Source organism: Durotheca rogersii (genome assembly GCF_024521655.1).
Source record: "Durotheca rogersii strain YMJ 92031201 chromosome Unknown GGS23scaffold_8, whole genome shotgun sequence".
NCBI classification, from domain to species: Eukaryota; Fungi; Ascomycota; class Sordariomycetes; order Xylariales; family Xylariaceae; genus Durotheca; species Durotheca rogersii.
In genome coordinates, this window is record NW_026251239.1 from 916,765 (window position 1) to 940,924 (window position 24,160).

Consider the following 24,160-nt stretch of genomic DNA (forward strand, 5'->3'; position numbering starts at 1 on the left):
CCCTCTCTCTGTTTCCCGGCGGGAGACTGGCTGGAAGACCTGGGAGACGGCTTAGTAGCTTCACGAGGGGACGAAGATGAGCTGATATTGGTTCGGCCTCTGGGTCAGGCGCGAGGACTTGTTTTTTTTTGGAGGGGGGAGCTCGAACGGTGGGGAGGAGACGTGAAAAGAAAAATAGCATGCATGCCATGACCCTCGCTCGATGCCCTTTTTTCGTCCTTTTTTCCTACCTCACGAGTATTGACTTGCTAGAAAGGGGAACCTTGTACAAGTAGGTAATTGTTAATGCCCGAGACTGGCTTCGAGCCAGCTGCTGGCCGCCCGGTAGATACTAGATAATCCGCTGGTTTCCCCCAAGCTGGCGATTCAGAGGGCTAAGGGGGGGGGAGGGCGGCCTCGGAGCAAGGTACTGACGGCCGGGGCGCAGGTGATTATATCGAGCACACAGGCGGTCTCAACCAGCGCACAGAATGAAGCGCGAATTAGTTTCTGCCACGACCCATCCTCTACCAATTTGCGTGCACGCGCGTGCAGACGACTGCGCTGGAGGGGAGCTGCGCGGTCTACGCGGCACGCCGTTGCTAACTCGACCCGGCCGCCGATCCTGAGCGCGCGAATATCACCTTTGGGAGCCAGCGGGTCGCCCATTAAATCCCGCATCGGGCGTATCTCTCGCATTTGCCGTCCCAGAAGGCCACCACCACCCGCCGGTCCCTCTCTCCCCTCTCTCCCCTCTCCTCCCTTCCCCCTATTTCCGCCTTCGAGTCCGGGCATCTGTTCACGCCGAGGGACAAACCGCCTCGTGCACGCGCCGCTCCTATGGCTCTGTGTCCGCCTACGTATCCTTTCCAACACAGGCTTCGGCAGAGGCGCGGCGGCAGGCAGTCGCGGGCTCGGCGACCACGCCAGAGCCCACCACCCGGGGCCCGCCGCGCGCGGCCATAGACAATGCCCGACGCGTCGCGCCTCGGCTCCGGCGGCGGCCGGGGGCGCCCCATTCATTCTTTTTCGCCCGAGCGATCCCGGGGGCGGCCGGTCTAGGAAGGAGGGAGGGCGGGAGAGCGCCCCCAGCGAATCGATATCTTCTCTTTTTCTACTTCTTCTTATCCTTCTTCTTCCCCTGCTACTACTACCACGCTACGCTGCACTACGCTGGCAGGCGGGTAGATGGCCCCGAGCGAGCTGCTTTCCGCGTCGGGTAGGTGCCACTCTCCCCATGCGCTTACGGGGCGGCGAGTCGCTGGCTGCTCGCGTCGGTGTACCTATTCTGCTTCGCTGGCTGGTGGAGGCGGAAGGTTGGAGAGGGGAGTGCGCAGGAGTGGGTTCTGGGGGAGGGGGGAGGTAGGTAGGTGGGTGTGTCGTCGGCGGAGCGGGGGGGGGGAAGAGAGAGGGAGATAGGCGTGCCGGCGCCCGCCGTCGCCAGCGCGAGCGAGCCGAGATCGACGTCGTCCGACGCTAGATACAGGAGAGGTAGGCATGATCATGTAAGCGGGCAGCGCAGCGTGCCAGCTGCCGCATTGGAACAGCGCGGCGGGCCGCGGCAGGCGAGCGCGCAGAGCCCAGCCCGTCCGCTAAGTGCTGGCGGCGCGGCGTCTACTCTAATCGAGCAGGTGGTATCGCCGGCAGAGGTCGTATTAAACTAGAGGCTCACGAGTCTGGGCACGGCACTCGGGCGGAGATCGGGGGGGGGGCGCCTTGCAGACTGCACGTCCATTCCCCCCCTTCCACCCCCCTCGTCCTGGCGTCACGCTTCGAGGAACTGTACCGACCTACAGGCAGACACCCGGCCCTGCCCCCCATGCTGCCTATGGTGGTGCTTTTGCAGATAGAAACAGCGGCGGCCAATGGCGACGAGAAGATAGGTAAGCTCCGGCCGGCTGGCTGGGGCGGCGAGGGCCCCCCTACGAAACAAGAAGGTGAGGCCCGCGAGAGACGGCTGACCGATAGGTCGGCGGGGGGAGGGCGAGGACTGCGTCGAGAGCGCAGCGCGAGGCTGATCTTGGCGAGATCGGGAAGGTCTGCGTCGGCCGGGCTGGCAGGACGCGGGTAGCAGATATACGAGCGTAGGTAGGCAGGCATACCTAGGCAGCGAGAACCCGAGATGCTCGCGTGCAGACGTAGCATGCGCACACATACGCCGTCCTTTTTCTTAGAGAGCGAGCGAGACAGAGACCCCAATGGAGACCGCTGACACTGGCGACTCCTCGCCGTCGACGACCCGGGGCCAACCCCCAGCGCGGGCAGAAAGAAGCTGGCCGCGATAAGCAGCGCAGCGCGCGCCGAGAGGCCAGACAACCTCGGCACTCCAGACCCGCCCCCCTGCGGCCTCGAAATTTTCAGATTGAGTGCTCTCCGATCACACCCCATGTCCTTTCTGGCTCCGCTGGTCCTCTCCCTCGTTTTCCTCCCGGGTAAATGTCCCCCTGACACACCCCTCTCGCCCTTAGTATCCGCCGCAGCACAGAGGGCCACGCGCTGCGCTGGCCGAGCCGCTCGCGAGTCTGCCTTCTCTGTCTTTCGCGCGCGCAGCCCCGGCGCTGGGGCGAGTAGATAGGTACGTATATGCCAGGGGCAGCTAGCTAGCTGCCTCCCCTGCGTTCTCCCCGCCCGCGCCCAGTCGAGGCGCCCAGGCTGGGCGGTTCTAGTCGGCCGCGGAAGCGATATCTGCCTGCCCACTATGGCAGCCGGTCCCGGCGCTCCGTTCGGGGAAAATTGGGCCGACGCGAGGCGCGGTCGCGGGCGCACGCGCGATGGGCGAGGCGCAAGGCGTGGGCCTGTCGCCCTTATCTTTTCCTTGCTCCTAGGGGGGGGGCTCATCTAGGGTAGGCTATCTTGGGTAGGCTATCTTACTTACCTACCTAGGTTCCGAGGTCTCCTTCCGAAGTGGGCAAAAAAACAAAAAAACAAAAAAAAGAACAAAACGGCTTGATATCGCCTGCATAATCGCACGTCTCCCTCTCTAATACGGATCGCACGCGTACGGACCACACACCCTACGAGGCGGACGGGGGCGTGGGTGTGTGTGTGTTTCAGTGGCTTTTTCGCTTCCTGGAACGAGGGGCGGGGAACGACCTTACCTACCTATTGTGCCTAGATATCTACGACGTCGGAAGTACTCTACGCCATATCTGGTTGTTGGTCTCTTTGCCTGAATTGTCCCCCCCCCCCCCCCCCGGTCGTTATCTGGGCAGCTATTCCGCCGGCTCGAGCACGGGCACGCCTTGGTTGCCGGCCTGGGTTTGGTTGTGTTGCGGCCAAGATGGATGTGGCTGCGAAGGGTGATATCGCTGCTGAGAGTGCCATTCCAGGGGGGTTGACGACCGGTTGTCGACTACCACAGCATCATTCGGCTACCTCATTTTGCAGCTTCCCGAACGCGTATGGGAGGGTGAGAGAAGCAGAGAAGAATTTTTTTTGGGGGGGAAGCATGTCTTCGTCGAGGACTCGCCATGGAGCCTTGCTACGGTTGCAATATTATCAACAACGGAACCGCCAGTCCGTTCGGCTATAAAGGGGGGGCCACGCCCTCTGGAGAGGAAGAGAACCAAGAGAGCGCCACCGGCAGGCGGATCGCGCAGACATCAAGCTACCAAACCAGAGACGGCCCCTCGTGTCCTACACCTCCAAGATGAAGTCCTCCGCGGCCATTTCCCTGTTCGCCTTCGTGGCCAGCGCTCTCTCGATCAACGTGGCTAAGCGCGACTCTCCCCTGGACGTCAAGCTGGAGATGGTTGGCAATACTGCTGTCAAGGCTAGCATTACTAACACGTGCGTATAAACTTGGTGACTCGAAGCCAGTCTCCTTTCTCCTTCTATAGAGTTGGTGGTTGCTGGCTAGGGGTAGAAGGGAGGGGAAAGGGGGTTGCTCGCACTCTGAACATTATGGAAGCGAAGACTCGAGAAGTGCTGTGCGGAAGTGCTAATACCCTAGCCTCTCGTCCTCCTCCTAGTGGTGCTACGGATCTCAAGATCTTCAAGACCGGCACCTTGCTGGATAACTCCCCCACCGAGAAGATCGATATCTACCAGGATGGTAAGGGGACCTTTCAATTACCCGAATCTACCTCTGCATATAAAAATGCTACCCACCAACTTCCCCCAACAAGAGCTATTATGGGCGTTTCGGGATGAAATAAAGAGAGGAAAAAAAAAGAAAAAAAGGCTGACCGCTGGCTCAGGCAACCAGGTTCCGTTCGAGGGTATCCGCCTCCGCGTCTTGACTACGGGCCTCGATGAAGACGCGTTCCAGACCATCGCGGCAGGCGAGACTGTCGATGCCACGTTCGACGTCGGGCAGGCGTACGACCTGAGCGCCGGCGGCACGTACGAACTCGTGTCGGTGGGCACGGTGTCGTACGCGGAGGTGAACTCGACGGAGCTGGCGGGCGCGGTCGCGGTGAACGGCGGCGTGGTGACGGCGCAGGTGGACGGGCCGGCGGCGAGCGCGGTACGGCGACGGTTCCACGCGAAGCGCATCGCGGTGCAGTCGGACTGCACGGGGACTAGGCGGACGGCGACGACCACGGCGATCTCCAACTGCCGGTCGCTCGCCGCGGCGGCGCAGACGGCGGCGTCGTCGGGCGCGGCCGCCAAGCTCACCGAGTACTTCAAGTCGAGCACGACGGCGACGCGCAGCACCGTGGCCGGCGTGTTCCAGCGCGTCGCCAGCGAGTGCGGCACCACTACCGCGGGCGTCTCCGACCTCTACTGCTCGGACGTGTACAGCGCGTGCTCGAGCGGCGTCCTCGCCTACACCCTGCCCTCGGCCTCCTTCATGGTCAACTGCAACCTCTACTACACCGCGCTCTCTGCCCTCACCCGCACCTGTCACGGCCAGGACCAGGCCACCACCACCCTCCACGAGGCCACCCACCTCACCCAGATCAAGGGCACCAGTGACTACAGCACCTACGGCTACAACGGCGTCCGCGGCCTCACCGCTGCCCAGAACCTCAACCATGCCGACACTTACACCCTCTTCGCCAACGCTATCTACGTTGGGTGTTAAGTATGATAGAGCTTTCCTTGCTGGTCCCCCTCCTCCCACAGCAAGGAGATAAGGGAATAGAAGGGGAGAGGAACTGAACATAGGTTTCCTTTTTTTTTTTTTGCTTCTCCTTTGACGTAGTAACAGTCTCACTTGGGGGGACAAGGAAAAAGAAGGAAAGACAGAAAAAGCTAGGGGAAATTCAGAGAGAGAACAAAGTCGAAATAAGAGAAAAAGTGTGGAGAGAGCAAGAAATTTCATGTAGGTATTGTCGATAGTGCTTCAACAAACAATTTTGATAGTGGATAATAAGCCAAAAGAGGACGGAAAAGTCCGAGTGAGGCGAAGCTAGGGGGGTCTCTTTAGGCCTGATTTTGTGATTGTTCCCTATTGTATATCCTCTGTCTTTGTTGTGTTGTGAATGTGTGCGTGCAATAGATGGGAGAAAGCTCCATGCACCGATCACGACAAAGACATTGTGCTGTCGCCATTGTTATACTGGTGTTGAGCGATGCCACTTAGAAAAAGCACAGGCGCAGCTGTAAGCCGGGCGTCGTTGTGGTTCTAGTAAGTACTCGTAGCAACCGCCGACCAACCAACCCGAAGTTGTCAGGACATTGGATATTGCCTGGCCACTGCGTGAGTCCGACTGAAAACCATACAGAGATTATTCCGCCGCATTCTATTTCTCTTTTCTGCCCTCGGGAGCGGATCCAATTATTTTTTTCCTCGTATTCTTTTCTGGTCACCGTCAAATCGCGGGAGTTTGCAGGGTCAAATTTACTCCCAGACGATCGACGTAAGCCGTGCGGATTCGCTTCTCTCCTTTAACTTGCCTCCCCATCCGTTCCTGGGATCTGTGCAGAGCGCAGAGCGCACTTCCCACATGCGGCCCCGGCACCAACCGCCCAGTACGGAACAGCCATCATCATCACCGTCACCTTCACACTACGCCAATAAGAAACGGCAAGACAACCTTGCGATGGAAGACCTTCGCCACGCCAAGGAGGCCGTCACGATATTCACTCACCACATAGACCGCCTGCAACCCGATAGCCACCGACTATACAAAGGGCTAGAGCAGCATCTCTCCACAGCACACGCTCGTCGTCACGGGTCCACCGGCTCAGACGTGTCGCGCAAGATCTTCTCTAAGCGAGGGAAAGGCGTTGGGAAGTCCTGGGTCGAGACGCCGTCTGGTCTCCTGTGGAGTCACATCAGTCAGACGATCGAGGATGTTGCTGCCGACCAACTCGTCGACCCGACGGCGCTCAAGGAGTTTATTAGCACGCCCGAAATCCTCGACCTCGGGTCCGACTTTGTGCATCATTACAGGCGCCACGTGACCGAAAAGATGAACTTGGTTGCCGAGGATCTCTTCTTCGACCTCCAGTCCGTCAAGCAGGGCGATGCGTCCGCTTCGAGATGGACTCGCGCCAAATCGAGCACCAGGGCGGAGTGGGATCTGGCTAGCCACCTCGCCCGTTTTGTGCTGGGGGCCGACGACTTCCGCAAGAGAGCGGAGCGAGAGGATTGGAATGCGTGGGACAGGGGCTTCACCGCGAACGTGTGCTTCTACCTCAGCATCCTGAGCTGCTTCACAGACAAGGACGCCGAGCGTCGGGCCGCACAGGAAGCGGGAGCACTTCAGCGGAGTTCCCTGAGCAGCAGCAGCAAGCATTCGCGCCACAGCGGACACAGCGGAGGGGGATCGACATAATTTGAAGAAGGGGGGGAGGGGAGAGAAAAAGGGGGTTGCAAAGGGGTAGAAAGAGGTGTGGCAAAGTGGGCGGGGAAATACACAAGTTGATAGAGAACTTCCTATGGTTTCCCGACAGAGTGAGTATTCTGGCCCACGGGCCGGCGAAGGCCGGAGAGGGTACGGCCGATTGGGGAAGAAGCCTCTCGGCGTGACAATCCGGCCTCGTATATGCGTGTTTTCTGGACGGTAGTCCATGCCCTAGGCACTTAACATAGCGATTAATACCACCAAAGATTAACATTGGCTCGAGAAGGAAATGATAAAAACAAGTAAAAATAAGGGATGCTCCCGGTGGGAGTGTGTTGTGTGTGTGGTGTTGTTGCTCTCTTATGTATCCGCGAGACTTAACGATCTGCAGGGTCGACGGCAAAACCTATATGAATTAGAACCACCCTCTAGTATTAAGGATTCCGAGGTAGCTAGGAAGAAGAAGATTGAATTAACACTGCTTGGACGGCGGGGCAGGTGTCTACAGGTTGGCGGCACGAAGGAGACGAGGCGAGGGCCCAACAGAAATATAACCAGGAAGAGCGAGCGGTAGACTAGAACCATCTAGGAACCATTGCAATAGCACCATATAGATCAATTGGGCCGCCGATCGATAGGAGATGTTATTGCTCTGGGCGTCTCTGATGGTTGTTGCTACATCATATCGTATTGAACGCTATCGAGGGAGGGAGTTGAAGGTGCGAAGAATGGATGGAGTAGGAGGAGAGGTGGAAATGAAGGTGTCGGTGTGGTGGCGCTGCGAGTTGTGGCTGAAGGACTGCACCCCAAGATGTAGGTGTGTAAGTAGGTACCTAGGTATTTTATTACATGCCTTAGGCTCGCCACCTTGGAGGTACCTTAGGTACCTATGTGTACCTACACCTTGCCTAGGTACCTTAGGTAGGTACCTATGTGCGTAGGTACCTGATGTACCCGTATACCTCCCTGCAGGCAGGTACCTGTATGTCAAGTATAGGTGTAAGAGGTACACCTAGGAGGGGCTCGGAAATCAAAAGGTAAGCACCTCAAGGTACCCCGAATCCCAGCGCCCATCATCACTCCCTGTGGCCATTATAGGATACCACGGCAGGGATACTTCCAAGGTACCCTTGGCGGGCGCGTCAATCGCTTAGGTGCGCTCCTTGTCGCGTTTGTACCTCCGAAGTTAAGTCGTGATGGGCGAGCTATCGACCATCCTCCCTTCATACCTACTCTTCTCTCTCCCTTCTTCATCTTCTTCTCCCTCTTTCATCTCCCAACATCTCGCGGCCCCCATCAGCGATCTTCGTCACCATTGTCATCCCCTTAAATGACCCCCAGCTGAGCAATCTACCTTGCCCGTCGTTCCATTTCTACCCTGTCGACGTCTACCTTACCCTGTCCCGATTCCTCCCATAAAAAGACGCACAGCCTCCTCAAACCACCAATCGGGACCATGTCCGAAGAATCTGATAGTGAGGATCGCTTCGCGTCCGGGCAGGACGACAGATCCGACGAGTCTGGCACCGACGAATATGCGTCTGAGGATCCCGATGGCTTTCTCGATCTGGAGGCTGCCGAATCCGATAATTCATCCGAAGGCGAGGGAAACGACCTGGACGCGGAGCAGCAGTACTTCTTCCCTCAGTTCCGGCTTCTACCCCCCGAGCTGCGCCATCATGTCTGGAGGGTTTTCAACCCGGATCTGGAGCAGACGGCGCGAGTGTTCGAATTGGTCGCCCCGGTCACGGATGGTCTTCCCGAACTGTTAAGTAGCGGGTCGCTGGCAGACCAAACGGCGCCGGCGAGAGCGATGCTGGCCACACACCGGGAAAGCCGCGAACTAGCGTTGAAATCCTACCCTCATGCTCTCGATATACATCGGGGAGATTACTCCCTTCGGTACAACAATGAGAAAGATGTCATTTATGTCACCGGCGACCCGGCTCGCCGCCCCTCCATACCGAGACTCGTCCCGCATCTGGGGGGTACTCGATATGTTGCCTTTGACCGCCCCGACCTGGAGGAGATGCAGCTAGCTCCCCCATTACCGCGAGGGAGACTAAAGGTCATATTTACATGCCATCCTTCTGCTCTCCTGTCACACCGCTCTCTACGTTGGTGTGTATCGGATTTGACTCGGAGTTATTACATGAGGACGACGGAAGATGATGAATGTGGCCGGCCTGTAGATATAGAACAACTATTTTGCTGGCCAGATCTCGATAACCCCCAAAACCAGGCCGACGACACTGTTGAGTGGGATGGCGAAAAGCGGCTTCTCTATAAAGACGTCCGTACAGGTTTCGAGATCCGATCCATGGTCCACTTCTTAGATGGTCACGAACTCAGGCGTTACCGGAAATTGGAGGCGTCTAGGTTATCCAGAGAAGGCAAAGACGGCACTCTCTCACCCTCAGATACAGAGACCGAGACTAACGAGGATGGATCCGAGACCGACGAAGATGAATACGAGAGCGAGGGAATTGACGATGCCACTATTGATGACGACGATAACGCAGGGGAGGACGAGGACGATTTGGAGGTGCAGTCGGGTTCTGACGACGACGACACCCTTAGCTTTGGTGGATTCTCCCCACCCCGAGGCGGACGTGCCGGAATCAACTGGGGCGATGGGGTGGGTGTGGGCAGTTTCTCCAGCCTCGAACCCGAATCTCCTAACCCTGGTGGAGACGATTCCGAGCACGACTCGTCCGACCAAGAAGCTACTCGAAAGGTTGCCAGGAACAAGCGTCGCATCGTGTCTTCGGAGGACGAACACGACCCTGAGCCTGTGAGCGACGAAGTGGTGAAAAGGCCATCGCGGCCTGCTAAGCGTGCCCGCGTTGTGCTGTCCGATACGGAAGACGAGGGCGAGGAGGACGAAATTGGAGGCGCGGCGACCGTTGACGACTCCGCGACCGAACCGGAGGATGGTGCTAGTCTCGAGGAGGACTCCGATGCGCCCGAGGATGCGGAACCCATTCAGACGAAGCCAATGTCTCTATTTGAGAAGTTGAGACAATATCGCCAGGACAATCCAGTCTTGCCGGAATCGGACCCTAATTCTGGAGCTGAAGCATCGGCTGCTAGCGACGACTTCGATGGGGGTGACGATACTAAGTTCCAAGACGACGAGAGCGAGGACGAACCCCTCAACGCAGATAGTGATAACGGAGCGGCGGTAGACATGTCTGATGATGATTCCGAAGAGGCGGATTATGAGGAGTAACGAACGATATGGTACGGTGCCAGGATTTCACCACTAGGACTTCTGGGCATTTAATGTTTTCGATTAGTTGACTTGGCTCTGGGATAATAATCCCACCTTTTCACGCGCGTGTTCGCAGAGAATGCTGTAATATCTAATAGTCGACTTACCGGAAGACCTCGGGGATATACCTAGGTATTCCCAACTATGTACACCGAGGGTCTAATAATTAGGTATGTGTACCAATTGCCTTTTGCATCGCTATGGATTAGGAGCATCCCTCTCCTCAGGCTCGTCGTGGTGTGCACTGCGGGACAGATTCGTGATCGAACGACCAAGAACAAGATATCATTATTGACACGACTAGTGTACATATGGACAGTGGTATTTTGAACTGGACTCTTGTATACGTACACGTCTATCACTTAAACTCCTATAAGTTATAGATACAGATATTTACTCCTGCTATATTTGCCAGCCTGGGAAGAGACGCGGCGGTACCCCCTGGAAAACGTGCGTTCATCTGAGGCCGATGCTGCTGCTGCTGCTGCTGCGCAGACTGGCCGGATCGAGAGATCCCTGCGTTCTGACGCTTCCTCTCCTAAACGTTATATCCTCGGCCCTAATCCCGTTTCCGCCCGGGCTCGCGCCGGGGTTCGCGTCGGCGTCCGCGCGGGCGGGGGCGGCGGCGGTCCTGTCGAGGAGGAACCAGAGGGCGAAGACGAGGCCGGTGGCGGGGAGGGTGACGGCCCAGTAGACCCAGAAGTAGGGCTGGACGACGGCGGCGGGGCCGTCCTCGAGGGGCGCGCGCCAGTCGAGCGAGGGCAGGGCGAAGAGCGCGGCCACGAAGGTCGCGGGCAGGAACGCCATCGTCATCACCGCCACCGTCTTCATGCTCGAGCTGTCGCGCTGCGACGCCTCCGCGATCCGCCGGCTCGCCGCCGCCAGCTCCGCGTGCGTCGCCGAGTCCTCGTGCGTCAGCAGCGCGAACAGCTGCATATGTCTCTCGCGGAACCCCCCGCCGGTTCGCAGTCCCTGGTTAGCCGGGTCGCGCGAGCGCTTCGGGGTTCGGCGCCCGAGGACCTGCCGTGCGGCAGCTCCGGTGGGCGGGTGCGGTCTAGGGGGGGGGGGGGGAGGGAGAGTAGGGGCGGGATGGGGAGGTTTCGCGGCTGAGACTTACCACCGTTGATAGGCGCTCGACGCGCTCCTTGAGGTACTTCAGGAACTCCTGGGAGGCGTGCATGCGCCTCTTGAGCAGGGGGATGGCGGCGACGAGCTTCCGGGTGCTCGCGTGCCGGGCGGCGCGGCGATGGGGGTCTGGGTCGTGGTCGTTGCCGCCGCGCTCTTGGGCGTCGAGGGCGTCGCGGAAGAAGTCGAGGACGGAGTCGACGAGGCGGAAGTGGCGCTCGTTGTTGACGATGTGGTTGAGGACGCCGCCGATCTCGGTGATGGACACGGTGAGGGAGTCGATGCCGAGGCGGTCCTCGATGCCGCTCGAGTGGGTGCTGTAGCCGGTCTGGCGCTCGACGAGGCGCACGACGTGCGCGCGGTACGCGATCTCGCCGTCGAACGTGCAGCACGTCGCGAGCGCCGCCACGTACCCGAGCAGGAACGGCGACCGCACGTGCTCGCGGTGCCGCCGCAGCACGTTCGCGAACCACGCCGCCGCCACGCTGCCCCCCGGGATGCCCTGCTGCTGCTGCTGCCGCAGCACCCAGAGCGCGCGCGTGTCCGCACCCCGCCGGTCGTACGTCCAGATTAGCACGAAGCTCGACGTCCCGATGTAGTACGTGTCGATCAAAGGAGGGCTGACATCGCGCCCCTCTTTTTCGGCGTCGAGCGTCGACGAGGAGCTCGATACTGATGAGGACGATGACGAGGGCGAAGGGGAGGATGAGGAGGGGGTGAAGTAGTGGAACCCGTCGTACTCGTTGCGCAGCAGCCAAAGCGCGGCCGGGTCCATGCCCATGGTGTCCACGAGAGCGAGGAAGACATCCTTGGTTAGCCACAGCGAGCGGTACGAATTCGACCACGACTCCTGCATGCTGTCTACCACGACCAGTTTGAGGGAGGCCGCCGACCCAACCCCGCGCGGGGCGCCAGAGCTGGGTCGGGGCCTGAAGAAGGACGGCAGGCTGTCAAGCTTGAGATCCCTCTCGACGTACGTCGTCTGCGCGTCCGGTGACGCGTATATGGTGACGGTGCGATGTCGCGGATCGGACCCGACGGGATCGCCGTACCTCTGGAAGACCTCAAAGTTCTCGCGCGACAGCTGTGCGAATTCATCCATAGCGATGGCACAGGAGACATGGAGACTTTATTGGCTTCAATCTAGTGGGAACATAGTCGAGGCGTAGGTAGGTATGATATGCTAGGTACTTGGTAAATGAATCAATCCCCGTCGGATAGACGGGGTGCCGGTGGGAGACAGTATGAAGGTCGGATTGGAGTGACTCGAAGGATTGTCACATCTTTCCAAGCCATGTTTGAAGGCTGTAAAATGCAGCAAGGGTCCGAATGGCGGCAACCGTAACACTGCCTCGTTGTCTACCTGGCCTGGACCAGATCTGGTAGCGAATTAGGTATACCAACACGATGACGGTTGTGAAGAAGCCAGGGTACATAGACAGGGAGGGTGTTCATTAATGCCCCGCATCTCTCTGGGCATCGTGGGAAGGCTGGCGAGAACAGATTTTGGAAAAATTTAATAGTTCACAAAGAGGGTAGTTCGGAGAGAGGGAGGATGACGAGGTATGCGACAACGGGCGACGACAACAAGTAGTCGAAAAAAAGAGCAAAAGATATGCATCAGCCGCGAATCGAACGCGGGGCCCATCGATGGCAACGATGGATTTTACCACTAAACCACTGATGCCATTTAAACTTTATAGTTGAAGGTGGGTGATTTAAGTGGCACTATAGACCTGCCAACTCGGCAAGCGGAGCAGGGTGAGCCACCTGGAAAGGAGGCCTGCCGACCTAACAACTAGGTAACAAAGTATTCTCGCTTGGGGAGTCTCATTCCCGCCGTCTACATAATCTATCGTATGCGTCATACACAGACGGAGAAATGATCAACTGAATGTATAAATGAATACCCAGATCGAGCCTGTTTCTTTTTTTTTTCTCCTCCCTTGATTGATTCGAGCTAGGTAGCCGGGTACGTCAAGATGAAGATAAAATATACCTAGGTACAAATCGTCCAACGTCGTCACAGCTTGTATCCAGACATCTGCTCGCCGATTCCGACCGATAATCCTGTCTCGATTCGCCCGTTCCCCGCGCCTCATACCACGTCAACGTCGACCCTAAAGATGCGCCGGGCCTTGTCGTCGCGGCCCAGGTCCTTTACGTGGCCGTCCCCGCCATCCTCGTCCTTGACGGCGCGCTCCTCGCCGACGGGCAACACGACGACGATGCCGTTCTTGAGCCACAGCGGCTCGAAGGCGCCCTCCTTCTTCGCGTCGACCTTGACGCGGATCTCGGACGCCGACACGCCGTAGGCGACGGTGATCTTGGCGGCGTCGGCCTTGCTCTCGACGCTCGCGCCATCGTCCTCGAGCCAGGCGCTGCGGAACCACCGGGGGGCGGCGCCGAGCAGGTCGAGCTCGCCGTGGCCCTTGGGCCAGTGCGGGAGCTGCGCGCGGGGCGGGGGGAAGATCTCGACGCCCCGGTAGTCGTCCTTGGCTAGGTTCGGGAACTCGGCGTCCTCGCCGGCGACAGACGTCGTCGGCTCGGGCTTGCCGACGGGGACCGCGGCGCCGACGCGCGCGAGTACCGGGATCGAGTCGTGCCACGCCGACGCGACGTCGTGCCACTGCCCCGCCGCTAGGTACTGGTACGGCGCCGAGACGCTGAGGAAGCCGAGGTCGCTGCCGCTCGCGTCCGGCAGGTAGACGCGCGCGCTCGAGGCGCCGGGCTCGTAGACGCCTGCGACGAGCAGCGCGTCGCCGAACCAGTACTGCGTGTCGCCCTGGTACAGCTCCGGCGTCCAGACGGTCGGGTCCGACTCGAAGCCCCAGCCTGTCCATCGCTGCGGGGGTACCGCCTCGCGGTGCGACTTGAGCATGAGCGAATACGTGTAGGGCACGAGCTCGTATCGCCGCCGGATGGCGTCCCGGATGATCGGGATCACAGACGGGTACTGCCACGGCTCGATGACCTCGCCGACGAGGTTGTCGTCAGGGTTGGTCTTGTAGCAGTTGATGGCGAAGCGCGGCGAGTGGATGCCGAGCTGGATCCAGCGGACGAGGTGCTCGGGAGTTGGCTGGGGACCCTCGAAGCCGCCGATGTCGTGGCCATAGCACTTGTGACACGTGTGAGGTTTGCGTTAAGACGTCCTGAGACCGAAGCCCGGAGGAGCACTTACCTGGAGCAGAGAAAAGCCCGCGTTCAACGCTAGCGAGTTGGCTCCTTTCATCCCTTCCCAGCTCGTCACGTTATCGCCGCTCCACGAGCTGGCGCAGTATCGCATAGTTCCCGCTGTCGCGCTACGCGTGAGTACGAAGGGACGGAGGTTAGGCTCGGCTTCGAGCGTCGCGTCGTGTGAACTCTTCCCCACGAGCTCGGTATTCATGGCCCTCCCCCAGAGGCCGATGTGGTTCCGAGTCTCCCCAGGCGGTACGGTGACGGTCTCGAGAGCCAACTGCCAGTCGTCGTCGGGGGTGTTGTACTCGTTGTTATCGTTCCACATAGCATCGATCCCGACTTCTTTGAGGGCCTTGACGCCGTTGTACCACCAGTTGTATCCTGCCTTGGAGCTGAAATCGAGGTGGCTCCCCTCTCCACTCTCTCCTCCGCCCGCACTCCAGAGTCGCGCGACTGCGGTGGTTCCCGTGGCCGGGTCTTTGAAGAAGGCGCCGGTTTTCGATAGTTCCGGGTACGCCGGGTGGTTTGCTAGCACGTACGGCTTGATGTTCGCCAGCAGACGAACTCCGCGCCTATGGCACTCGCGGGTAAAGGCCCGGGGATCCGGGAAGCGGTGTCGGTTCCAGGTGAACACGTTCCGGGTCTTAGGTTCCGTCTCGGCCACGGTATACCCCGAGCTCATCTGGAAGGCCGAACAAGGCATGCCGTGCTTCTCGCAGTTGCTGATGAATTCGTATATGACGTCGCGTGCGCGCGGGGAGTCCTCCATGCTGTATTTCATCCCGCCACCAACGTAGCCCATCATGTAACGAGGCACAAGTAGCGGGAAGCCTACGAGCTCTGCGTACGACCGGACGACCTCAGCGACCGTCTTTCCAACAATCAGGTATTCTTCGAGGCCTCCGTAGGATTGACGGTACACCTTGAAGCGGCCCCATAGACCGTCGATCTCGGACCCAATCGCCCAAGACGCCCGGGAATGAGAGGTGGAAAATATGCCAACACAGCCTTCAGGTGTGGCGTTGATGAGCAGAGGAACATGTTTGTATAGAGGATCTGTACGGTAAGCCTCGTATCCGAAGGTATCGCTGGCGGTTATGGCGAATCCGCGGCCGCTGAGGTTCATCGGAGCCGCTTTCTCGCCGAGACCGACGTGTAAGCTGTGCATCCGATAGGCCGTGTAGTGGGCAGTTCCATTGCCGTCGACAGCGTACGACCGGAATTCCAGGTCCTGGTGGATCGGCTTCTGCTTTCCCTCCAAGAACAGGGAGACGACCGGCGCGTTAGTCCAATTAACGACCGCTCTAGAGGACCCAAGATCGATTTCCTGGGAATTCTTCCCCGCGTCGGTGCTAACCTTGGGACTGACGTCTCCAAAGGTAGGCTCTAGGCGCTTAGTGCTGGGGTAGGGCGGCAGCGGGTGCTGAGATGTCGTGAATGTGGTGCGATAGATGTTGGGACGGACGGCCTCGAATGTGAAGTGGCTCTTTTCGTTCTCACTCCCGTAGGTAGAGACGAGGCTCAACGATGGTGCCGCTGCCGGGCTTGCCTCCTCATGTGTGCCATCCAGAACATAATTCTTCGGCACGTGTTCTTTCTGTTGGAACATATTGTGTCTAGGGGTGCTTGTCCTCTAATACGAGAAGGTGGGGGTGTGACGACTACAAATGGGCCGCCCGCGATTTGGCGCTTTACGAAAACCCGAATTTGAGGATGGTATAAGAGGCAGGAGAAGAGGGATCCCTAGGTACAAGCTAGCCGTGGCCCTTGAGGTTTTATTGTTAATAGTTGTCCGAACTTCGAGCAGGTATGGGCTGTAGAGAGCGCCGCCCATAAGGCATCCTCAAGTATATCTCCATATCCTAACCGATGCTGTGTCACGGCTTACCAAAGGCAAGAAGCTTCAGAGGCCCCCTCACGGAGCTTGCGGCGCAATCGGAGCGGGGAACGGAGGCCACCCCGCGGGATGGCTTCGTAGGAATCTCTTCGATGAAGTCCAGGAAGCACTGTTAGCCAGACAATCCCTCCACATGACTCCCCAGACAGACGATCGTGCCCCAGGCGGTGCAAGACGCTATGCGGGGCACCCATGTACGTGAACGGTGGCAACTAGCAGTGTCTGGTTAAGTGAAACCGGTCGCTTTACCGTCGTAGCATCTACGACGGATACTGTTTTGAGGCTTTCGAGCAGACAGGCCAATCAGGACGGCCATTCCGATCGAAGCTCGCTCGTCTCGGAGAGAGATTACCCGGTACTGCCCGCGGGGGCTTCGTAGGTCTCCGCGGGGCCGGTGATGCGGAGAGTCTCTTGGTGAGGCACAGATTCTCGTTACCGAGAGTCTATTATACGGTGGCCACCTTTTCGGACCTAGGTGAGTCCAAGGCCTCACCAAGATGGGTAGAAGTGTGGCCAGGGGGCGCCAAAGATGGCCGACGCTGTGCCTGAAGGAGTGGATGATGCGGCTAGCGATATCGGTTCGGAAATGCCAAGTAGGTAGTAGGTGAGCGCTAGCAAGGTCGAGGAAGAGTGAAGGGAGGAGATGGTAAGGTACAGAGTCGCAATAACAGAACTACATCGGTAAAGTTGCTAGAGGGAAATCTGCCTCCGGTTTAGCGGCCCTTCTGTTTTTGGTATAGCGCATCACGTGCACCTCGCCGCTTTGAGAGATACCCATCTATAAGTACCTACCTCGTCATGGCCCCTCGACGTCTCGTCCCTTTTCCCCAGCTGTTCATTTTTTGTGGCGTACCCCCTCCCCGGCCTCCCCTATTCCCATGTGACCTTTGATGCAACCATTGACTTCTGTCAAGATGCGGGTTTAAGAGAAAGAGCATTGGAATTGTGATGACCTCTGCAGAGCTCTCTAAGCCTTCGAATGAAGAGGATTTAAAGCCATATATTGTAGCGGTGCGGTGGGACTAGGCCACGTAGCCTTTCCGATGAGTATTTGTATGGGGTCTCGCACCCAGATTTTCATCGTTCAACCTTCATCCTGTAGTGTTCACATAGCCAGGAATACCACTCTTTTCAATATGCCTTCTACCTTCTTTCTAGTCTTGTTCTAGTTGTTTCTTTTCCCAGCTGCCTTTTCAGCTGGCTGATCAGCTGACCACAGCTGTTTGCAGCTGTGATCCAGTTCAATCGGCATTTTGCCAGCTGTTGGCAGTCGGGCAGTCTATTGTCCATACGGGGCTCCCTCACAGCTTGCCCACGCTGTTCCTCTTCAGTATATAGTTGTAGAGCTAGATAGATTTGCGGCTTCTAGAGGTCTCCAATCCGTTGATATCCAAGCTATCGCTACCTTGACCTACGAGAACCTCGGTTATGACTGTTTCATAACACCGAGGTCTTTTGATTTACTGAGGTCTTCAGCTTAACACGGGTCCACCCTGACAACTCTTGTCTCTTGATGCCATCTTTAATAGTAAGGCATTTTCGACCCTTGTTTTTCTACTTCAACAGCATCCTGCATCATGCCATTATTGACGCCAAGACTTTCTTCCATTCTGGGATATAGCATCCTTACATTTTCACAACCCTTTTAGGCCCACGTCACACGCTATATAGCAACTTGTATATTTTAAGGCGATTTAGAGCCTCGTGCTTTTGAATCGCTATCATCATTATCATCATTATATATCGAGATGGTTAATTACATTCTTTTTTGGCTGCCCTACGCACGGCCGGACATCCACTGACTATTGACAGCTATCGCATCCTACAGTATCCTTCAGCATCCTCCTTTATGCTCAACTCAAGGTGCTTCAAAACCCGTGCGTCTACAGCTTCAATTCAAGCTCCTGTACAGCTATTTAAACGGCATCATATACGCAGAATTTAGCTCTGGAGATTGGTCAATCAATTCAAAGAAAATGCACCGTTCCAATCGCCATTTTCCCCTGATAAATAGCTCTGCATCTGTCCTCTGGGGAATGGAAATCTCTTTTGGTAAACATATTGAGACGAAAACAAAGGGAAATAGTAAACAATGGCAAATTCAGTATCCAATTCATTTCCCACGATATTAACCTCTGTCGAGTTGTTTTGCCCCGACTGTCACATTGGCTTTTGCAACCACTCTTGTAGTTTCCTAAGAGAATATTCGTCATGTTTCTTCTCCGATGTGAAGAACAGCTCCTCATACCATCCATCCGTGCCGAGCGACTGCAGATTCTTTCCAAAAGGCTGGCAAGACCCGAAATCAATCAACACTGGCATCCCATTCTTGACCATGATATTGTCTGGGTTGATATCGTTATGCGCCAAGCCCAGCGAGTGCAGGTAGTCGACGGCCGACTTGAGAGCCTCGAGAAACTTGGCCTTATCGAGTTGCTCAAAAGCGGGCGTGTGAACATATTGTGTTAGGGTCTGGTCAAGGCGCTCCAAGACAATCGCCGTGATACGACCACGTCTTACGCGGCAACCAAAGTATCCAATTATGTTGGGGTGGTGCGTTTTGGAAATCTGCTCCATAATAAGGGTCTCTTCCAGAACTGCCTTGGGGATGTATTGGGATCCTTTCATGGTCTCGTAGCAGTTTAGCCCGGGCCTCTTGATAAACGCTGAGGCGTCATCTAAGTTGTCGGGCGCAATCGTCAACGTGACATCTTTCGAAACCTCTGGGTAGATCTCCTCGTCGCGGATGTACTCTAGCGCCGAGCTGTACTCGGCGAGAGTTATGTCCGTCCTGTTTTTGGACAACTGGCCAAAGTAAACCTCCTCGTTGGATGTGACGAGGTAGAAAGTGACGTATTTGGGTTTGTCTGTCTCTTCGTCCCAGGCTTCGATAATTGTCAGGTCTCGGAGAGATGTCACAAGTGGAGGTTTCTTGTCAGTGTCGGAGCCCTCCATCGGGTCGGAGGGAATAGTGGTGACGAAGGAGCAAGGGGATAAAAAGAGACTGAACGAGGAGTCCTGCTCTACGAGGTGAGGCTGGGGGAAATGGTGGGTGCGAGGAGAGAATGGGTTAGGGGGCGTTGAAGGCACAGAAGCAAGCTGACATGCTAAAGCTGGTGTTCATTCCGGAAAGCGGATGCGTCACCACCCGGCTTCCGGATAGCTAACCCTCATTTGAATCTGCTTGGTTTGAATAAGAGGGTGATTTGAATTTGCCAGACTCGGTTTGTTGGAAGCGCTGGTACATACAATAACCTGTCGAGGGCTGGTTCTTGGCACGGAAGAACGCCGCCTAAAGCGGCGGGTAGCGCTAGCCAAAATCAGCGGCGGATTTCCTTCCAACCTACATGTACTTGAGGGGTAATATAGCTCAAAATCAGTTGGTGGAAAATTAGGAAGCTCTAGAATACGCGGCGGGACCAGCTACCCAAGCTCCCTAGTTACGACCCACTACCAGTGTCGTCGATCCAGCTGTCGGTACCTATCCGTCCTATTAGTCAAGCTGTCAGGGATCGTATGTGCTCGCTTGCGAGGATATGAAATATTCAGTATGGAGGCCGAGCGATGCGATGGTAGATGATCGGTTGTCAATGAGGTCCTGATCCTTCAGGCTACGATACTCGGTAATGAGCCTCACTTCTGTGGCGGCGAGCTGTCTAAACACCCAGTAGACCCGGCCAGCTGGCGTTATTACTTTTAGTAATTTTTGCCTATACCTACAACATGCGAATCACCATTAGACATAGCTCATGTCTTTGCTAGCAGCTCTAGGCCTGACCCATCTCCTAGTTTTCTTAGCCCCCTTTTAGGTACTGTGAGGCTCAACCGGAGTGCCAATTATTGCCTACCACCTCCCACTATATAGGTAATATGAAGATGTGTCAATATAGAAGATACCGGTAGTTCGTACACACATATGACTATAGAATGGTCTCGGAAAAATTGCGTTACAGTCAAGTTAACTACCTAATACCTACTCAAGTTAATGGTTTTAGTGTGAGATAAGAACGTGAGCCATACTAATTAAAATGGATCCACAGTTCATCAGACACTGTCCATCGTTAAATATAAATACTTTCTTACCCTCATACTTCTCTTGCCACTGTTCCCACATAACCTAACACGTCGTCATCCCCCCCCCCAATAACCTGCTCAGTGCCTTGGGGTTATATACCTTGACAGATTAGGGGGTGTTGTTACGGATACCAACAAGTTCCACAGCATCGAAGGAAGCACGAATCAATTACAATTCGAGGAGATAGTCAGTCTATAGCTGTCGAAAATCTCGACTTAACCCGAATTTACCACGACGAATCTGGTTACTCGCCGCCCTAGAGGCATGAATGGGGGGACAATTCGGCTATCAAATACGGCCCGCTCAAACTAGCTCCCCCAATTTCTATCAGCACGTTCCTATTGAAGAAGCGAAGACTGAACCGGGACCATCCTCGCTAGGTATAGGTGTAGATGGGGGTGGTGGGAAGGAGGATGATAGCTTATCATCCTCCTTGAACAGCGGCGAATAATGCCAATGGCGATATCGAACCTAGGATATGTTCGAATCTGTAAACTGAACTCCTTTAATATAGACATTACTGCGTACGAACACAGCACGACCTGATGGCCATGTCAGGAGTATTCCAGTAGTCTTGGTTTTGGCCTTGGCCTTGGAGAAATATATATCCGCCAAAATCATGTCGGCGGGCGACTGGATAGACAGTACTGTGTTGTGTTTGTTCCGAAGAGGGTTGTCCTCTGCTGCCACGGTAGGTCAGCAGGAACCACGCAGAGTATGTGTGTAGTGTGGGGGTAAAAATGAGGGTTATGGAACTGCCGTCAGGTAATAGTGTAGGCGAGCTCACAGTATTGTGTGGTATTTATATAATTAGAGCCTCTACCACCACACCACCTAGAGTCATCTACCGAATCAGCAGTTGAATCCATAAGCTTAGCGTGATCCAAAGCTAACGAAGACCAGCGTCGGCCATAGGACGGAGGAGATCCGAGACGGCTTAATGAGCTGCTTTCGGCAGCAAAATTGTGGTGAGAATCGAGAGCGACTATGACGGATCTGGAAGGTAGCCTGGATGGTAATCTGAATAATATTGCCGTTCGTGGCAATCCGGCTTTATCAGGCCAAGGAATATGAACCCTGAAAAATGTAGCATCAATGGACATACTGATAACCTCCCCTTCATGGAGCACGCGGATACTATCATGAGCGGACACCTTGTGAGATATTGACGAAACCCTCCACAATCTCGGCGCCGAAGTGCAAGTAAGCTATCTAAGTCAGGCGGCCTCGCTCTCTCTTGCACTTTTGACCCAACTCTCTGGAAAGGAGGGGAGTGACTAACTACTTATATACTCCATACTGTCTTAGAAACTTCTTGTAAGCAAACTGGGTTATGAGGCGTGGGGAAACCCTGCGACAACCGTCATCTGACGCTTAGAGGATGTTCCCCACGATCTGGGCTTCTCCTTACATATTAGTCCCGGGATGTCTTCGGTGGGGTAGGCGGTCAGCTCTCCAAATTGCTACGTCGGAATAAATTCAACAGCTCTCGCTGCCGTCAAGCGACTGTAAGAAACTAGGGACTGTAGCCCCTGACTTAGTTACATTTAGGTAGACGTGTACTTTACTTCCTATCGGGCCATCCAGGCTCGGTTGCAGCTTGATTCATTAGAAATATGCATTGTAGGTGGTAGTGAATCATAAGGGCTAAGCAGTAATCAATAGCAGGCGGTAGCGGCATGAGGTATCATAAACCCGAGTACTCCAAGTTGACGGGCCTGACCCTCCTAGCTAGAAAGGGGAAACGGGAACTCCGTAGGCGATGCTATCCAAAAACCTGTTTTGATAATAGGTTCTGCGTAAACCACGGTCATCAGCCGCTCTACCGTGTCGCCTACTGCCTGATATCAACACCTATCCCTGTCAGGTAGTTACAGCGGTATTGCGTGTCGTCATCTACCGTCTCCATGCTCGTCTTGCCGCCGGTGTCAAACAGCAGCCGGTTTTGCTTCTCGTCGCTCCACGTGCCCCAAACAGCTGAGTCCGGATGCTTATACTTGTTTGGGTCAAAGGAGCGTATGAAACTCGTCCAGTAGGCCTGTATAACGGGGACAATCGCCGCGTTGACGCCGTTCGCATAGTAGCTCGCCGGCGCGCCACCGCCTGCGTTCCCGGGCCCCCAGATGGCGTGTATCTCGATGGTGTGAGGCACGCCAAGGCCCTGCTGCATCTGCTGAGGGTCCTCGACGTTGTAGCGGTAGCTGTAGGAGCGGCCCATGCCGTGTCGGGTCATGGCCGACGAGATGTACAGCGTAGGGCACATGTAGCGCATGTCGCCGTAGACGTCGCTGACCTGGCGCCAGTAGCAGCCCGAACCGGGGCAGCTGCTGTTGTTCGGGTTCGGGTACATCGAACTGATCTCGTCGAGGTGCTCCGAGGTCAGGTACGGGAACTGCCTCCGTAGGAAGGCCTCGCCCTGCGCGAGCGTTGACGCGTCTCGCGGCGTAAACGTAGTTCCGCCGTTCGTGTCGTCACCGTATATCACGGGCACCTTGACGAACTTGCCCTCCGCGAACAAGTTATACGTATAATCGGTAATGAGGTCGTGATCGATGACCGGGTTCCATGTGTACAACGGCGGTGCGTCCATGCCCGGGTACGGCATGCCCGAGTTCTTCGCTTGTAGCTCTGCCGCGGTCTTAGATCGTAAACACGAAAGTGAATCGGTGCCTGTGCAACCTAGGCGCTCCGTAAAATTGTTGTACAGATACTGACTCTCCTGCACTGTCAGGACGGTGGCAAACGATACGGACTCTGCGGCAGCGGCGTGGAAAAGCCCGGTGTTTCTACCCTCGTAGGCCACCATTTGGAGGCTGACGCTCGCCGCGCCGGCCGAGTCCCCGCCGATCACTATGTGGTTGGGATCTCCGCCGAACTTGTAAATGTGCCGCTTTACCCACTGAAGGGCCTTCCGCTGATCACGCAGACCATTATTCGGCGTGATCTTATCGCCGTTGGTGATGAAGCCATACGGCCCGACTCGGTAGCCGAAGGTGACTACGATGATCGAGTGTCCGCTTGCTTCTATGAGCGCCGTCCCGTTCATCTGCGAGTTGCTATTGGCGTTGAACCCCCCGCCGTGGATAAAGAAGTAGACAGGCAACTTCGAAAACACCGTGGCGTTGGTCGGCGCAAACACATCGATGAACAAGCAGTCTTCCGACGTTGCCGTGTCAGACGGAGAAGCACCCGTCGCCAGGCATATTTTCCCGCGCTATCACCAAGGGTTAGGAAATCAAGTGTCTGCCATACTCTCTCCCTGTCCGTAGAGCGTGTACGACTGGGCCGACTGGCGCGGCCGACTAGTCGGCCCGAGTTGGGATCACACATATAAGCACACACCTTGTCTGCTCTTGTCGTAGTACGATTAAATGGCGGATCTTGCGGCGGCATGAATCGCAGGTTGGCGACGGGCGGGGCGGCATAGCGAAGGCCGAGCCATTGGGTTACGTTTCTCGATGTCGGTACGCCGATGTATCTGCTATAAATCAAGTCGACGGTGGGGTCGACGGCGAAGGCGAGACAGAAGAGCTGGCAGAGCACTAGGAATGCCGCCTTGATCGCAGTCATCGGGACTCCGGGGGCCTCGGAAACGTCCGGGCGAGAGAGGGATGAGGAGTCGGTTGGGAGGGAGGGCCGGAAGAGAGCGCGCCATCGTGCAGAGCAGGCACAGGCATCATGATATTCATATATAGGTATGTTCGCGTGTATCTCCGGGAGATTAAGTCGAGACAACAAGGAGACTAATGCCCACTCCAGCTCATCATCCGACTGCATCCCGCGCCCCATCCTCCCCCCCCCTCCCCCCTTCGACCTCCGGGGTTGCTGTGCAGCTCACTGTGTGACCGTGGCGGCTGATCAAATTCCAACCCTGTCACTGTCCCGTTTCCTCG

The 24,160-nt window shown here is 56.4% G+C and overlaps 7 protein-coding genes and 1 non-coding gene across 8 annotated transcripts; 2 read left to right on the top strand and 6 right to left on the bottom strand.

The window, feature by feature from the left end:
• Positions 1–157: 157 nt before the first annotated feature.
• On the bottom strand, positions 158–1,132 carry GGS23DRAFT_514913 (uncharacterized protein). Its single transcript, XM_051514590.1, has one exon. The coding sequence runs from the start codon at positions 1,000–1,002 to the stop codon at positions 367–369; it is 636 nt and encodes a 211-aa protein (XP_051372511.1). The 5' UTR covers positions 1,003–1,132; the 3' UTR covers positions 158–366.
• GGS23DRAFT_565466 (uncharacterized protein) lies at positions 913–2,962 on the bottom strand. Its single transcript, XM_051516215.1, has one exon. It carries the CDS (start codon positions 2,815–2,817, stop codon positions 1,648–1,650), a length of 1,170 nt encoding a protein of 389 aa, XP_051372512.1. The 5' UTR covers positions 2,818–2,962; the 3' UTR covers positions 913–1,647.
• Positions 2,914–5,371, top strand: GGS23DRAFT_565469 (Deuterolysin metalloprotease family-domain-containing protein). The gene is made up of 3 exons (XM_051516216.1): positions 2,914–3,768; positions 3,951–4,033; positions 4,179–5,371. Exons 1-3 carry the CDS (start codon positions 3,629–3,631, stop codon positions 5,006–5,008), a joined length of 1,053 nt encoding a protein of 350 aa, XP_051372513.1. The 5' UTR covers positions 2,914–3,628; the 3' UTR covers positions 5,009–5,371.
• GGS23DRAFT_565471 (uncharacterized protein) lies at positions 5,372–7,429 on the top strand. The gene has a single exon (XM_051516217.1). The coding sequence runs from the start codon at positions 5,874–5,876 to the stop codon at positions 6,705–6,707; it is 834 nt and encodes a 277-aa protein (XP_051372514.1). The 5' UTR covers positions 5,372–5,873; the 3' UTR covers positions 6,708–7,429.
• Positions 7,430–9,132: 1,703 nt separating this feature from the next.
• On the bottom strand, positions 9,133–15,904 carry GGS23DRAFT_604793 (glycoside hydrolase family 31 protein; the record flags this gene model as incomplete). The annotated part of the gene is made up of 6 exons (XM_051519658.1): positions 9,133–9,720; positions 10,342–10,345; positions 10,535–10,920; positions 11,108–12,199; positions 13,220–14,233; positions 14,297–15,904. 6 exons carry the CDS (start codon positions 15,902–15,904, stop codon positions 9,133–9,135), a joined length of 4,692 nt encoding a protein of 1,563 aa, XP_051372515.1.
• Positions 12,732–12,802, bottom strand: GGS23DRAFT_t47. Its single transcript has one exon. It is a non-coding gene; the product is annotated as a tRNA-Gly (tRNA).
• Positions 15,905–17,891: 1,987 nt separating the features above from the next.
• GGS23DRAFT_565478 (serine/threonine-protein kinase) lies at positions 17,892–19,441 on the bottom strand. The gene has a single exon (XM_051516218.1). It carries the CDS (start codon positions 19,145–19,147, stop codon positions 18,353–18,355), a length of 795 nt encoding a protein of 264 aa, XP_051372516.1. The 5' UTR covers positions 19,148–19,441; the 3' UTR covers positions 17,892–18,352.
• Positions 19,442–22,101: 2,660 nt separating this feature from the next.
• On the bottom strand, positions 22,102–23,837 carry GGS23DRAFT_596305 (alpha/beta-hydrolase; the record flags this gene model as incomplete). Its single annotated transcript, XM_051518458.1, has 2 exons — positions 22,102–23,481; positions 23,610–23,837. The coding sequence occupies 2 exons, from the start codon at positions 23,835–23,837 to the stop codon at positions 22,102–22,104; spliced, it is 1,608 nt and encodes a 535-aa protein (XP_051372517.1).
• Positions 23,838–24,160: the final 323 nt, after the last annotated feature.